Below are 16,777 nucleotides of genomic sequence, written 5' to 3' on the forward strand. Positions count from 1 at the left end.
TTACAACCCCCCAACCCTGGATCAAAATAGGTCATCAATTAGCCATATTTGAGCATCAGCCAAATGAAAACCATATTGGCCCAGCATGTGAGGTCATAAAAAACGTTTCTGCAGATACGGGTTGTATGCCATGTTCAAACTTTCCAAGAAAGCAATATCTGAAAGTTTGCACAGGAGTACAACGAATAATTGAAGAATCTCTGCAAGTATAAGGCTGCTTTTGAATGGTCACTTGTGAAGAAGATATGACAAATATTCTTGGATATTCAATAAACACATACACTGCATTAATTCTACATACAAAAACAATTCCTGGCAATGTATGAAATGGGAGAAAACAGCCATTCCCTACAGATGATCAATTTTAACAAATGTTACTACTACAAACAATCGTTTCACACACAGGGCAATTACACGCTACTGTTCAAAGGGAAAATGAGCAGAGCAGCTAATTACAATGAAATTGTGCCAGAAGCATAAAAAAAAAAAATGGTAAAATGCGTTCCTGTGGCTGGTTCACATATAATCATTCAATAAATATACAAACAACTGAATTTTGAAACAATACATTGAATATTCTGAATATACAAAGAATTTTTAGAACATCTTCCAAAAAAATCTTCTGTAACTTGCCTTAGTGAACTAGATAAAAAAAGAAGTCCTGCCTTGACTTTCAAGCAGACAGCTAGAGGTATAATTGTGTATAGGGCATCATGGGCTTTGCTTACCATCCTTAAAGTGGTTGTAAAGGTTCTTTTTTACTTTGCATTAGGGTGAATAAAACTTTCATGATTAGCTTCCATGATTGGTCACTGTTGCTGTCATTCAAATCCTGTGAGGGGGGGAGCAGGGGGGGGCGGGGCTGAGCCATGTTGCGCGTGTCTATAGACATACACAGGCCAGCTCAGGAGCGAGCCCGCAACGTCTGCCCCCATAGCAACTGATTTGCTATGGGGCAGACGCAGAAAAGGAGGAGCCAAGGTCGCCAGTGGGGAACCCCCAGAAGAGGAGGTTTGGGACCACTGGACAGAGCAGGTAAGTATAACGTGTGTTATTTTAATACAGAAAAAATTGCCTTTAATACTGCTTTAAGGTCTTATGCACATGGGACTCTAGTATTTTTTTTTTATGCCCATGAGGCATAATATGGTCATGCACATGCGAGCGTTTATGCGTGCATTTTCACGCAGCGCTCAGGGGCATAACAAAATGCCCCAAACCTGTAATCTGAGAGCAGTCTATCAGAGTCTAAATGTGCATGCGTATGTGTGAAAATGATTCCAATGGCCAGAATAAATTAATACTCTGGCCAGTAGTATGCATTTACTATTATTCGCGCACTACAACTATTAGTCGCGCACTCTACAAATCTGGTCTTTATGGAAGAGTGGTAAGAAGAAAGCCATTGTTGAAAGAAAGCCATAAAAAGTCCTGTTTGCAGTTTGTGAGAAGCCATGTGGGGGACACAGCAAACATGTGGAAGAAGGTGCTCTGGTCAAATCAAACCAAAATTTTACCTTTGGCCTAAACGCAAAACGCTATGTGTGGCAGAAAACTAACACTGCACATCACCCTGAACACATCATCCCCACCGTGAAACATGGTGGTGACAGCATCATGTTGTGGGAATGCTTTTCTTCAGCAGGGACAGGGAAGCTGGTCAGAGTTGATGTGAAGATGGATGGAGCCAAATACAGGGCAATCTTAGAAGAAAACCTGTTAGAGTCTGCAAAAGACTTGGGACTGGGGTGGAGGTTCACCTTCCAGCAGGATAACAACACTAATCATACAGCCAGAGCTACAATGGAATGGTTTAGATCAAAGCATATTCATGTGTTAGAATGGCCCAGTCAAAGTCCAGAACTAAATCACATTGAGAATCTGTGGCAAGAATTGAAAATTGCTGTTCACAGATGCTCTTCATCCATTCTGACAGAGCTTGAGCTATTTTGCAAAGAAGAATGGGGCAAAAATGTCCCTCTCTAGATGTGCAAAGCTGGTAGAGACATCCCCAAAAAGACTTGCAGCTGTAATTGCAGTGAAAGGGAGTTCTACAAAGTATTGACTCAGGGAGGCTGAATACAAATGCACACCACACTTTTCTGATATTTATTTGTAAACCATTTTGAAATCCATTTATCATTTTCCTTCTACTTCTACAATTATGTGTTGGTCTATAAAATCCCAATAAAATAGCTTTACGTTTTTGGTTGTAACATGACAAAATGTGGAAAATTTAAAAGGGGTATGAATACTTTTTCAAGGCACTGAACAGCCAAGGAAAAAAAAATACACACACACACGGCAGCCTATGCATAGTAAGAGGGCTGTATGTACAAGTGAGCGAGCACGGACATATATGAGTTCGAATAGTCAATAGATTCTATGCATTATAAACGTCGGCACAATCTCTGAATTTAATCACAAGTTCAGCACAAAAACCTTACACTTCAAGTAACATCGTTGATTTATTCCTCCCGTACACTCAAAAAAAAAAAACCTTTTTCCACCATCGTTAGCCACGTCTGCAGCACTCCGACTGCTTGGAATAACTCGAAATTGCTTCTGTCTCAGTGGGGCCGCTAATATGTTAACAAACTCATAGCAGGAAGACGTGGATCCCAACTGGGGCCTAGTTGGGGCCCCCCATAGGTGGTCTGCAAGCTTGCGCAGAATGTGTCCCCCTCACTGGGCCGAGCAATGAAGGGTAAGCAATAAACAGAACAAAGAGGGAAAAACAGGCCCCCTGCGTCCACTCCCAAAGCTTTGTCTTAATAGGCGCAGGCCAATGCCACCCACATGTGAGGAAAGGCTGCTGGCTAATGTTTAGCTCAGAGGTCTCTGTAGAGCCATTCAAAGTTATGAGCTGCCCAGTTTATTTAAAGAAAGCCTTGAGCTGCTCTAATGAAGATGTCACCGGCCCTGAGACACTTCATTGTTACATAGACTTGTCCTTTATTATAATGTGCTGCCGATCGCTCTTGTCAGAGCCTAGATGCTTCTGGTCGCTCTCTTCGCTAGGACTCGCAACGTATGCAATACTAGGCTATATGGAAGAAAAGGCAAAAAATTGTGTATTTCTTGCATGGTTTGAATTCTTAATGCAGTTTACAAAAATAGTGAGAGAAAAAACAAGTATTTAAAATCCTTACTCACAGAGTTTCTGCACTTTCACAATTGATTTTTGATCCTTTGCCATGATCCTTTGAACTTGTGAGAAAATCTGATCACTTCAGAAAAATCAAATCCCTCGCAGCCCCGCTTTTCTTGCACTTCATAACCAACCTCTCCTCTTTTGGGAGTATCTAATTACCGTTTGTGCTGGCCAAGCTCCTCTGCCCCTCCCCTCACCTTCCTATATAACCTTTTGGGGTTATATTTAGTAAAACTGGAGAGTGCAAAATCTGGTAGAGCTGTGCTTAAAAATCAGCTTCCAGGTTCTTTTTTTTTTTTTTTTTTTTTTTTTTCGGTCAAAGTTTAATTGAACAAGCTGAAGTTAGAAGCTGGTTGGCTACCATGCACAGTTGCACCAGATTTTGCACTCTCCAATGATAGTAAATTAACCCCTTTATGTAGCTGCCAGGGCGGAGTGAAGGGGAATGCTATAGAGTACCAACAGAACGACAGGTCTGTGTCTGCTGGGGCTGCTGACATCATATCCAAGATGGCTGGGCCCAGCAGCAGTCTCAGGGCTTTTGGATGTCTACACAAGGAAAGCTTTTACAGGTAAATAACATGCATAAAATATGTTAAATGCACATATAATCCTTTGGGGAGATTCTTGTTAAAATGAATGATCTGGTGACAGGGTCCCTTTAAAGTTTATCTATGGTTTGGTCAAACAACAGGTTCAATTGAATTCAGATTTGCAGAGGCACATATGTTTATTTCCTTTTGCTCTCCAGCACCCCTGAGTGAAAGAGAGTGAAAGGAAAGTTCTGTGCAATCTGGGAGTCACTAGAGACATAACTTACATAGGGCCTTTAACTTCCCGTGTGACAGCTCCAATTGGCTCAGTGCTGTCACACTGAGTTAGTCACATGCACCTCCATACCTGATAGTACCAGGTATTTCCTTCAGCTTCAAATGCTGAACGGAGTGGTGAGGGACCAAAGGAAAGGTGAGGATATGCTGGGAAGAGGTAGAGAAATTACAACAAACACGTTGCTTTTCCCTGGGGCAAAGAACAGGTTTCTATTAAAGCGTATCTAAGGCCAAAACCTTTTCAAGGAAAGTTAAACCCCTGTCAGTTTTTTTTGCCATCTGTGTTTCCCTGGCAAACTTATTAAATATGCGCTATCATCTTCCTCTAAGGTCAAGTCTACATGTGATTTCAAAGAAGGCACAAACTAAGACCGATAACAGTGGTCTCCAAACTGTGGCCCTTTGCTTGCCTTTATCCAGCCCTTGGGACACTTTTCCACCAACTGACACCAATGATGGGACACCATTCCTCCCACGGACACCATCGATGGGTCTTTATTCCTGACGCCTATAACAACGAGGCACTATTCCTCTCACTAAAACCAATGATAGGACATTGTTTATTCCCACTGACATCGGGGCATTTTCTACTCTCACTAGCCACAGTTTAGCCCTCCTAAAGCCTAAAGGATGGCAAACTGGTCCTTTGTTTAGAAGTGTGGAGATCCCTGACTTAGAGGCTTCTAGGGTTGAGTACATAAGATCTACACCCACGTAATAAAAGTGTCCCTGAACCCGCTTTGGTCAATCTGCTCTTTCATTCTAATATATGTAAGGACCCATGGGAAGCTCTACTTCATAAGCTCATCTTGGAATTACCGAAACAAGAACACATCTTGACAACACATATTTTTATGGCTACTAAACAAACCATCGCGAAGGTGTGGAAAACACCTCTCCTCTCTCGAGGAGGTGAAGTGATGGGTGCATGGTACGTTGCTGAACGAAAAGCTACGGCAATGCTCACGGACACTAGGGACAAATTTTGGAAGATTTGGCAACCCTGGTTGTACCAGTTTCCAGCGATGAGCCCGGCTTCTCACTTTTTGGATTTATAGGAAGTTCTAACGAGCCTGCCGATGCTGGCCTTGGGTCCACCTTCTCCGTGATTCCATTTTCTTTGGTTTTCTACTCTTACTCTCCATCTTGTTCCTCTCTTTTTCCTTCTTCTTTCTCTATTTTCTCTGTATTTCTTATTTTTGGCCATTTACCACTGAATGCCAGTGTGCAGAGTTAATTGCTCTCTTGCCATACTTTTGGGGTCACTTTTTCCACCCCTTATCTTGAAGGTATAACTTTTGGATGGGGGTGAAGCCCTCCTGCACATCAGGAAGTTTATGGGATAGTTCCCCCTCCATTTTTATTTTTGATTTATTTTTCTCATATACAAATTTCTTATCTTTAAGTCCTGGAGAGGACCCTTGGACTTTATCTTTATTTTTATATACAAATATAGGTCAATCTCAGATATTGTATAATATTTGTTGTATGATGACTCTCTAAATACCACTTGTTTGGAGTACTTTCTAGGCCTTGATTATAGGGAGTACCTGGGTTGGTTATGTTCCTACAGACCGTGAGGGTACCAGAACATCCTTACCTGGTTACCTTTCCTTTTTATTTGTAGTTACTGTCTAAACCATAAAAGAGGCCTACTTATCTGTGATATATTTGCTATCAATTTCAAATTACTTTCTGCATCTGTTTACTGTTTTGTGAATCTGTCTTTATTCAATAAAAATATTGTGATAGAAAAGTGACCCTGAACCCAAATGTCCGCAGCACCTGAAATAAGAATGGCCATTCTAAGGAGCTGAACGCCCTGTATAAGGCTATCAAGGCTCTAGGGCAGGGGTCTCAAACTGGTGGCCCTCCAGCTGTTGCCAAACTACAAATCCCATGAGGCATTGCAAGGCTGACAGTTACAAGCATGTTTTCCACAGGCAGAGGCATGATGAGACTTGTAGTTACGCAACAGCTGGGGGGCCGCCAGTTTGAGACCCCTGCTCTAGGGACACCCGAGGAATTGGGCACCTGCAAAGTGGTGAACAGCCTCCGCAGATTAATATGGGTGAATCTACCAGGAATAAAACTGGTCTGGTCAGATTTTACCAGATTTTACCAGGGAGGATACAATAGAATTTAATCGAGAGGTGAGGATTTTGAGATCAGTGTTGATCACAGATATTGGGCAGAAAGCTTTACAGTATTAATGGTCCTTATTGGGTTTTGGAATCAGTACAATTAGTGTCTCCAACATGCCGCTAGGGCTTTTGCTTCCAAAACAGATTTATAAAGGATGCCTAAGCAACTTAAAGTCCTAACTGATGGAGAAAACTACAAGGTCCATAAGAACCACGAGACACAAAAAGACACTCCATCTGACTCTGAATTGACTTCTTTATTGGCACTCCTGGAGTCTACAATCATTTGGCCTTTCCAAAGTAGGAGGTTTAACTCATATACAGTACACATCTGTAGAATATAAACTCTGTATAATTTAAAACTTCTAATACTAAATACTAAAACTAAAACGAAAGGAGCTTGTACGCATTTCTGATCCCTGACAAGTACCCCCAATCTCCGAGTATGAGCCAATCAACTCACATGGCATCTATGCAGAACTTGCATGCAACGCCATAGGTTCCCTGTTGGGGAACACAGGAATGTATGCAGAGCATCAGCTAATTACATTCTTTGATTGATCTGCAGCATAACCCCTTAGACTCATCTAAAATATTTACCATTTTATATAGTTTAACCAGTTGTCCAAACTGGTGACATTCATTTATTAGTTGTAATGTTAGTAGGAGATATGCATAAACAGAACAAATTTTTGACTATACTCAACGCTTGTGCCAATAAGCCGATTCCAAGAGGTAGTAACTAGTGTTGGACATATTCTGTAACATACAGCTTGGCACACTTTCCTTTCCTCCATAGCAAAGTCATCAACACTTCCATTTTAAATATCCAAACACCCGCCAAGTCAAGAAGAAATATTGTGTTTTGGTCCTCGCAGCGTACTGTTTCGTTGCACACAGGCACATCTCCCCCATTTATCATTCTCTGAGGTTGGCCTGTCTATGGATACTCTTTTTGTTACGGGAGCATTTGAAATCGGGGTGGAGAGACATTAATCAAGAGCAAAATCCCTTTCCTAATGTGCGTAACCCCTTTTCATTTGCTCCCTAATGACTTCCAGATTCTCAGCAGCTAGCTCATTGTTCCTGCAAGGTTTTTATAAGCAGCCCATAACATACTCTGCAATTTGTATCTTTTCTTGGTGGCGTGGATGAATTGCCTCTCTTTTGAATGGCAGTAGAGGAACCATGGAATGCAATGACAGCCAGTGAAAGGAGAGCAGGCCCCCGTGAATCTTGGTTAAAGTTACTGCCGGTTAATAAATAGCCAGGCCCCAAGTTAACTGACAGCCTTTTACTTATCTTCGGAATGATTCCTGATAAATCCATGCCTTGGGGGCTGATGGCACAGTTTATCCACAGTCATTTAGGAAAGGATGGGGGGGGGGGTGCTTAGGTGAGGGAGTGAGAGGAGCCTCTTAAAGCAACACAAGGGTTTAACTGATATTGATCTGTATAAACTCCTTTCTCACTTACATAGTCTCTTTACCTTTTCAATTGATACTTTGCTTGTGTAAAATGTATGGGGAAGAGGTTTCCTTTGAACAAAAAAAATATAGCTTGAAGGCACAAAGAAAAGAATAGGTCATCAGAAGGGAACAGACGGACAGATGGGGGTGGGAAATGGGTGCAAGCAAGGGTATAGGCCCAATCTATGTATATGAGCATAAACAAGTTGGCAAATGCAAACATTCTTATTTAAAGGGTCACCCAACCTCTCTGAAAAATTATAAAATATTACAATTTACTTTCAGAAATGACAGGTATATAGATTGCACATGTACATAGGTCCAGCTTGGCACAATGTAAGCACATAGCTCCCAACTCTCCCTGATTTGGAGGGACTGTCCCTGATTTGGAGCAATGTCCTTCTGTCCCTCGTTCCTCCTCATTTTGGTCTGATCTATATAGTTGTATATAAAATGCACTTTTTATCTATCAAAAAGTGTTTTCCGGCGCTAAACCTTTCATCTGATTTCTAAATTGCTGCATTTGTAAAATTCCAAAAGCCAATATAAAATAATAGTAGTGGTAAAAAAAAAGCACTTGTGGGTTTATTTAACCAATCTAAGGAGAATTGTACAAAAAAAAACAAAAGGGGGCGTGGCAAGAGGTGTGTCCTATCCCTGCATATTTTTGCTGATAGGTGTCCCTCAGTCCCATCTCAAAAAGTTGGGAGGTATGTAAGCATATATATCCTAAATTTGATGGACCACCGAGTAAGCTGGAAATCACTGTAGTAGTCAGCGCCACAACAATGATAGCTGTGATCTTATAGGTTCTGTTGGTGTTGTGTCAGTGGCTTCCTCTCTGCACACTGACCGGGAAGGGGGTCACTCAGCCCTGCCACCTTTATTTTTTAAATATCTACAAAGCATTTTATGATTGGACAAGATGGGGCTTGTGACATCCTCTCCACCTTCGTCCAATCAGAGAACGCCTGGGGGTTGATTTACTAAAACTGGAGAGTCCAAGATCTGGTGCAGCTGTACATAGTAGCCAATCAGCTACTACCTTCACCTTGTTCAATTATAGTGGTTCTAAAGCCTCATGGTTTCTCACCTTCATGTATTAACCCCCCCCCCCCGCCAGACCTCTTCTTTTTCTTACCTGAGCCCAATCTGATCCAGAGATGTGTATCACAAGTGCAGCGGCTCCAGATGTTATCTCTGTCTTCATTGGGTATTGCTGAATGCTCATTGCCAGGGTGGATTTGATTTAAATCAAGTCGATTTAAATCACAATTTAAATCACGATTTAAATCACTAGTAAAAAGGCTTGAATTAAATCAACTCAATTTAAATCATAATTTTTAAAGACCAGCTGTCATCTCTGTCCCGCAGTGGCTCCTCATCTGACCCGCTGTTGACTCACCGACAGTCCCATTCACTTTAATGGGACGGCTGGTGATGCGGCAGTGACACAACAAGGTGAGGGACGTGGCAGCAGCAGGTGAGGTGATGCCTGCTAACAGGCGCTGCCATGATGGATGTGAAATGACAGGTGCTCTTTAAATGTGAGGACTTATTCTTGCTGATAGTTAGAATCTTTAATATTTGGAAACAAAATGAAGGTTTCCTATTTAGAATAATAAGCTGTCAGGTTAGTAAATCAGCAATATCAGAAACGATTCAATCATATAGTTTGTAGTGTACATGGATTTGCAAAAAAATGGGATAAAGAAATATTTCTGAACTTTGTTTTTATCTCATGGTTACTATGAAATTGTGTGAATGTATCAATGCAGTGCATGATAGATTTTTACTCCAAAAGCATTTTTATCAAATAAATTTGATAAAAATCCAAAAAAAAAAAAATCAATTAAATCAAAAAATCTGATTGAAATAAAAAAAAATCTGATTTTTTTGTTGTTAAAATTCATCGATTTTTATCCACCCTGCTTATTGCTGTCAATAAAATGCTGTGACGGGAGCGAGGGGTGGGGCCGAGTCACGCTGTCTGTGTCAATGGACGCAGCAGCAGGGGTCCTGAAGCGAGCATGCACGGGTGCCCCCATGGAAGGAGGATCTCCGTGAGGGCACCTGCTGAAGAGGAGGGGCCTAGAGCTCCAGCCGCGCTGCTCTGTGCAAAACCATTGCACAGAGCAGGTAAGTATAACATGTTTGTAACTTTTATTTTTTTTTTTTAAAAACAAGGCTTTAATGTCACTTTAAGCTTTGAAGCTGATTGGTTTCTATGGAAAGTTGCACCAGATTTTGCACTCTCCAGTTTTAGTAAATCAACCCCTTAGTATTTATTGAAAAGAAAAAATACAAAACTTTCTGTGAATGACAGCAGGGCCAAGTGAAAGACCACTTGTAGATAGTGTGCAGAATTGAAATCACAAGATTGCAGCTATCACTGTAGTAGCACCTCAGGCTTAAGATATGCATATACTATACCTTATATGCAAGTATGCATATAAGATATGGGATGTAAGTATACAATTCAAAATTATTCCTGGAGTTTTATTGCTGTCTGTGATTCCCCCCTCTATTAGTCCTGGTGACCACAGAACATTATTTTTTGTATTCAAAAATCTTTAATAATTTTTCAACAGAAAAGGACATCATTACAGGCATTATCTCACCCACGCCATCTATAGTCCCACTCTTGTAGTTTTCAATGCAACCCCCCCCCCTCCAAAAAATAAAAATAAAAACACAACCCACTCCCCATATCCTTCACCTCCTCTCCAGGCTCCCTCCTCTTCTTCTTTTATTCTTCCACAGCTAGTCTACTTTCTACATACTCGCCATATCAATATTCCTATACATTCTCATCTCAATCTCCTGCATCACACATTTCCAAATACTTCCCCGATTTCTTAAAATCCAGCCATTTTTCCCAGATTTCATTATATCCACAGAACATTATGATAAAATTAAAATCGTACTATCACTATAACAGGAATTAATGGGAAATCTTCCAATGGGAACACCTGTTCTGTGGACAATTGTCTAGGGAGCATTTCCTTCACTTTGAAAAGATTTCCTCTTATATCTGGTGTGTCCAGAACAAGAAATGGAGGGGGGGGGGTTTCCCTTGCAGAGATATGGGTAGAACTAAAATCTTGACAATGGGATTTAAATACCTTCCCTAAAAAAAAAAAAAAAAAAAAAAAAAGGTCAGGGGTAAACCTTTAAAAAATTTGTTAAAACTGCATATTTTTTGGGGGGTGGGGGGGGGGGGGTCATTTTTGGATTCACACCCTGACCAAGAGCTCTGCAAATGCCAGGCCACACTCCACAGCCTTGGAGTAGGGTGTGGTTGAGAAAATGCCATCTGCAGTGGTTCCTTCATGGCTATCGCTATGGCTTATCCCTCTTCGCTATATGTTTGAATTGTTGGTTGAACCAGAAAACCAAAAAGGAAGCCAAAGAAAGAAAGGAGAAACTTTATGAAAAAACTTTATGGATTTGAACTCAAGATTACCAATTATTAAACTGCCATGAGCACTTAGAAGTGACCTCCACCCACATCAGCAGGTGACCGGCAATGTGGCCCTATATACATAGTATGTCAGCGATGTGTCCTTCCAGTCTTGTCATTGACACAAAAGGGGATGGAAAAGCAATGTAAGCCACAGTCTGAGTGAGCGAAGATAGCAGATGGGCCTGCTGGTCTTCTGTGCTAACATCCCTCTGACTCTCAGGCAGAAGCGTCATGCTCCACTGCCTGCACTGCTCCGGGGCTCTCATTAGTTTTCAAGAGCTTGTTAGTCAATTAATGCCGCTCTTTGTTTATTCTGAATAGGTAATAATCACCATCTCAGGGTGTGCCAGAGGGCATATCTGTCACACACACAAGATAACAAGAATCCCACACACACAGCCTAGGTGGCTGGCAAGGAGCCTTGTGTGAACCTGCACTCTGAGAATATGCCCTCGATCGGAATTACGGCCTCATGCACGCTGGACGGTTCGCTAACATTCCTAGACGTCTTAACTCCTGGCAGCGGTGTTTTGGCAGAAAAAAAGCTCAATGCCTGTAAACATGTATAAACGCCTTGGCATTGATTCATTTCATTGGCCACAATAATACTTTGTTTTGACCACTCAAACGAATTAACGCTCAAGTGTTTACCGTGCCTATCGATTAGGCGCGTCTAGATGCGTTTACAGGCTTCAATCATTTTTGCTGCCTCTAAACTCCTCTAAATGCCTATGTGTGCATGGGCACATAGGCTAACATGCAGGGGCTTATAGAGGCAGAAAAAAAAAAAATGCCAGACGCCCCTAGGAGCAGCGTTAAAAACGTCCTATGTGCATGAGACCTAAAGGAGAACCCCAGACAAACAGCTAAATGCACATTTGAAATTCAAACATGTAGGCTGATTGGTAATTCATCCACATTTGTCCTGCCACACCATATAGCCAGGAACATGACAATACTATTTATTGGATTCACCTTGCTCATTGAACAATGGATTATCAGTGTGATGATGCCGGTTCATTTATCAATGAGCGGGTTGGAGGAGGAAAGGCGACACATTACACTGCAAAGCTGAACCAGGGAATGTGGATGTCTCCTGCCAGGCTGTGCAGCGTGGTAGAGGGTTGTGACTCACAGGGTCACCTGACTTTAGCATGGTACTAAGGGATGCACAAGTCCTCTTCACCTCCATGCATCTCAGAGATGGACATGAATAGCTAAATATTATGGGGCGTACACACGGTCGGACTTTTCGTCTACAAAAGTCCGACAGCCTGTCCGACAGACTTCCGGCGGACTTTCGGCGGACTTGCAGCAGACTTTCTAACGAACGGACTTGCCTACACACGACCACACAAAAGTCCGACAGATTCGTACGTGATGACGTACACCGGACTAAAATAAGGAAGTTCATAGCCAGTAGCCAATAGCTGCCCTAGCGTGGGTTTTTGTCCGTCGGACTAGCACACAGACGAGCGGATTTCGGGGTCTGTCGTAGTTACGACGTAAAGATTTGAAGCATGTTTCAAATCTAAAGTCCGTCGGATTTGAGGCTGAAAAAGTCAGCTGAAAGTCCGGAGAAGCCCACACACGATCGGATTACCAGCCAGCTTTAGTCCGTCGGCGTCCGTTGGACTTTTGTAGACGAAAAGTCCGACCGTGTGTACGCCCCATTAGAAGTGCAAAAGTTGACAGGGGTCTGATGTCAAACTATAGCCATCATCCCAACATAGAACACAACAAATACCCTCTATATGTAACAGGGGACTATTATAGGCTACCTAGATCAGTGTTTCTCAACTCCAGTCCTCAAGGCGCACCAACAGGTCATGTTTTCAGGATTTCCACTATTTTGCACAGGTGATTTGATCAGTTTCTTTGCCTTAGTAATTACCACAGCCATTTCATCTGAGGGAAATCCTGAAAACATGACCTGTTGGTGCGCCTTGAGGACTGGAGTTGAGAAACACTGACCTAGATCATACATAAAATCAATAATATAAAATGAAATACTTTATTATTATACATATAGGTAAAAACAGACGTGGCTGGAGTATGCAAAATCACAGATATGGTTCATAACCTGCAACAACATGGTCATGATTGCTTTTACAGCAGCACAGGGGCAACTGACGCGTTTCAAAGCCCACTTCTTCTTCATAGGTGCCATATGCAATTGATAGACTGAACTAAAGGTGCACTAAAGGTATACAATGCAGCCGCTGGATAAAAAGTTTTAGAACCAAGGTTGATGACATTCCACGAAATCATGCACAGAAGGGCGTACAGGCCGATCACCCCGAAACCAGCGTCTGATCATACACAGTTTGATTTTTTTTTTTTTTCAGTCTGTAGGCTGTACAGTGCAGATGGACGAATCTCCTGCTATGACTATTGTATTCTAACAGCTGGTACCAGTGTCTGTCCCAATACCTGAACAGTGACTGAATCTGACTGGACAGTTTTCAGTTTGGCTCCTTTCAGGTTGACGTATCGAAATTTGTCCGGTTCCTGAAGAACCATTTGAAATTTGCATAGTATATGACCAGCTTTAACTATGTCATTGAAAGCATTTTGTTACATGTTTTTGATAAATACAAAAACTACCTTTGATCGATAAGCGGGCCATACATTCATTTTTTTTTTTTCGTTTAACCAGCAGATTGAACAATAAAAATGACTCAGTTCCCCCATTTACATTACGTGAAATCTTCCTACTATTGTATTATGACAGATGGCACTACTGTCTATAGCCGACAGCGCTGACTGATCAGGAAAAACCTGACAGGGCGGCTGTATCAACTTCTCTATAACCAGCCTGCCCATACATGGATCAAAATTTGGCCAGTCTCTAGTGATCTTTGATCCTGGCTGCCTTTAAAGTAATCCAGTAAATCTATAGGTGCTTATTTACACCTGTGGCGGTCTGTGAAAAGCAATTGGTGTAATACTGTCACCTATTGAATGCGTGGGTTTTTTGTTTTGACAGTCAAACGCCCTTTTCCCAATGGGAATACCGCGCCGCAACGGTGAGCCAAGCATTAGCTTGCAGCTTAGGCGCATCCCCAGTCACTCGAATGGGTTGCAATTGGCGGTGGTACTGTCAAATGAAAGGTAGATTGCAGTGCTACAATCCCTACCCAACACATAGCAGGGGGAGGATTAAACACTCGTGCCTGGACACATGTTGCACATACCGTCCGGCACCAAACTATCTTGAGATTAAATCATTAGGCTTCATTCTAAATCCATCATGACAAAAGAAGAACGAATTCTTAAGATTGACATGTTTCAGCCACCTCCCTGCCTGACAAATGCATCAAGAGAATCATTTTTGCCACACCACAGTGCAATGAAAGCATCATGACTGTGACATGTGTATACCCCCCCATCAAGGTTCCTTGCAGGTAAAACTGCAGCTCAACCACCTATTCTTACTGCCTCCCAACAGCCTTCCCAACTGCCTCCCATGGAAATGCAATTATTTTAGTTAATATCAACTGCTAAATATCTATTCTCATCAGCAGTATATAGCAGTCTTGTGACTTCTGTGTCTGGTTAAAGCTTGTAGGAGGAGTTTTCATTCTCTCCTGATTGTCCTATGAGGCTTCAGGACCACTGACCCTCTGTCTTGACAGTGCTGATTGGCCCTGTGCTGATCAAATGCACTCTCCCAAGAACAAAAAAACTCTCTAGCAATACACACCAAACTGAGCAGAGTGCCCTCAAGGCTCTGTTCTATCAGGAGATGGTTTAGGGACAGTGGAAGAAGGGGAGGATCAGAGAAGACAGGATCAAACAGCCTTTTTACACAATGCAGAGGATTAACCCCTTAGGTTCCACAGTGAGTATAACAAGCATGCTTTCTGCATATACAGACTGATTTTACTGTTGTGGGTTTAGTAACACTTTAAGCTGGCCATAGAAGATGGCTTGATCAACCATTGGGTGGATGGAGGAATCCTCCCCGCTGTGCTATTGTATTCTGACAGTGGGACTCCTCCGATTGGCTGCAGGCGCTGATCAAATGAAAATCGATCCGCTCGTTCCCGCTCAACAGAAGTTGAGCGGGAACAGCCAAAGATGGATTAAAATTCAGCCGGTACCTGCTGAACCGGCCAAACTTTGATCCATCTATGGCCAGGTTTAGCCTACCTTCTTGCACACACGATTATCAGTCAGAAATATAATAGCCTGTCCAGTTCACCTCCATGAACTACAGGACAACCTCTCTCTACGTTATGGAGAATGAAAAAAAAAAATGGAATGATCTCACCTAAATTGGACATTCGGAAAGTATTCAATCCTGAATACATACAAGAAAAACCCTACAATAACTGGTATAACAAAAAAATATATTGGAAATATTTTTTTTTTTTTTTTTTTTATAGATGTCTTATATTTTATTGTTCAACACTCAGAATATTTCCTTTCCTGCAACTGTGGTTTTCACTATACAAACGTGAGGCCCCTCCAGCCACGATGCTGCTCGCTGATGGCAGATTAATCTGTCACTTAGCACTTAGTGTCAGTAATTTTCCACTTTTTTTCGATAAACGTAAAAGACCCCCCCTTAATTTCAAATCAGAGTCTTAAGCACCGTCTTGTCCTGGGAGTCTGTCTTTATATATGTCTGCGATGTTTCCATTAAGAGTCTAAATAAGCAGACGAGATGGGATGCCGCTCTTTATCTGTTGTCAACATTCCACGTATCTGAAAGCAGATAATTGTGGTGCACGGTACTGACATGCCGTGTGCGCTAAATGTGGCTAAGGAATATGAAGCCTGGAGAAGACTCTACAGTACATCAGGAGATCTTTTACAGTACCTTTGCGTACTCCATCAAGTCAGTGCGTCCCCGGAAACGATTGTAAAATTCCGGCATCCTCCAAGGAGCAATAATCTGCAAATAAGCATTTGAGAAGAGGTTACTTTTATTAGCAAAATTAAAGGAAATCTATAGCCGAGTTACAGACGTAAATTTAAATGTCTTCATGTAAATTATGTTATATCCATTTTTTTGTATTGTTTGAAAAAAAAAAAAATAAAAAAAAATTATATATATATATACACATACATACACACACACACACACACACACACACACACACACACACACACACACACACACACACACACACACACACACACACATATATATATATTCTAATAATATCTAAAGATAGATGCTGTGTAATAGATATCTATATCTATATATATATATATATATATATATATATATATATATATATATATATATATATATAGATATCTATATATCCCCCTCTCTCTCTCTAATATATCTATCTATATATTATATTATTATTATAAAGTAATCAAGAATTAAAAAAAAAATATATATATATATATATATATATATATATATATATATATATATATATATATATATATATATATATATATATATATATATATATATATATATATATATATATATATATATATATATATATATATATATTACACACACATACACACAGCATCTATCTCTCTCTCCCTCTCCCATGTACAGGTGCACATAAAAAAATTAGAATGTCATGAAAAAGTAATTCAAATAAAAAAAAGTGAAACTCATATATTATATAGCTATATTACACACAGAGTGACATATTTCAAGCATTTCTTAGTTTTAATTTTGCCGATTATCTGTGATACTGAATTTTGGGTTTTCCTTAGCTGTAAGCCATAATCAT

The 16,777-nt window shown here is 41.0% G+C and overlaps 1 protein-coding gene across 2 annotated transcripts in view; it reads right to left on the reverse strand.

The window, feature by feature from the left end:
• ASS1 (argininosuccinate synthase 1) overlaps positions 1-16,777 on the reverse strand; it is a 155,364-nt gene that overhangs the window by 77,581 nt on the left and 61,006 nt on the right. For both annotated transcript variants that reach the window (XM_073600484.1, XM_073600483.1), the window contains one exon: positions 15,892-15,966. In XM_073600484.1, the coding sequence (XP_073456585.1) occupies positions 15,892-15,966 (75 nt within the window). The remainder of the gene's footprint in view (positions 1-15,891; positions 15,967-16,777) is intronic.

The sequence above is a fragment of the Aquarana catesbeiana genome, linkage group LG09 (genome assembly GCF_042186555.1).
Source record: "Aquarana catesbeiana isolate 2022-GZ linkage group LG09, ASM4218655v1, whole genome shotgun sequence".
NCBI lineage: Eukaryota > Metazoa > Chordata > Amphibia > Anura > Ranidae > Aquarana > Aquarana catesbeiana.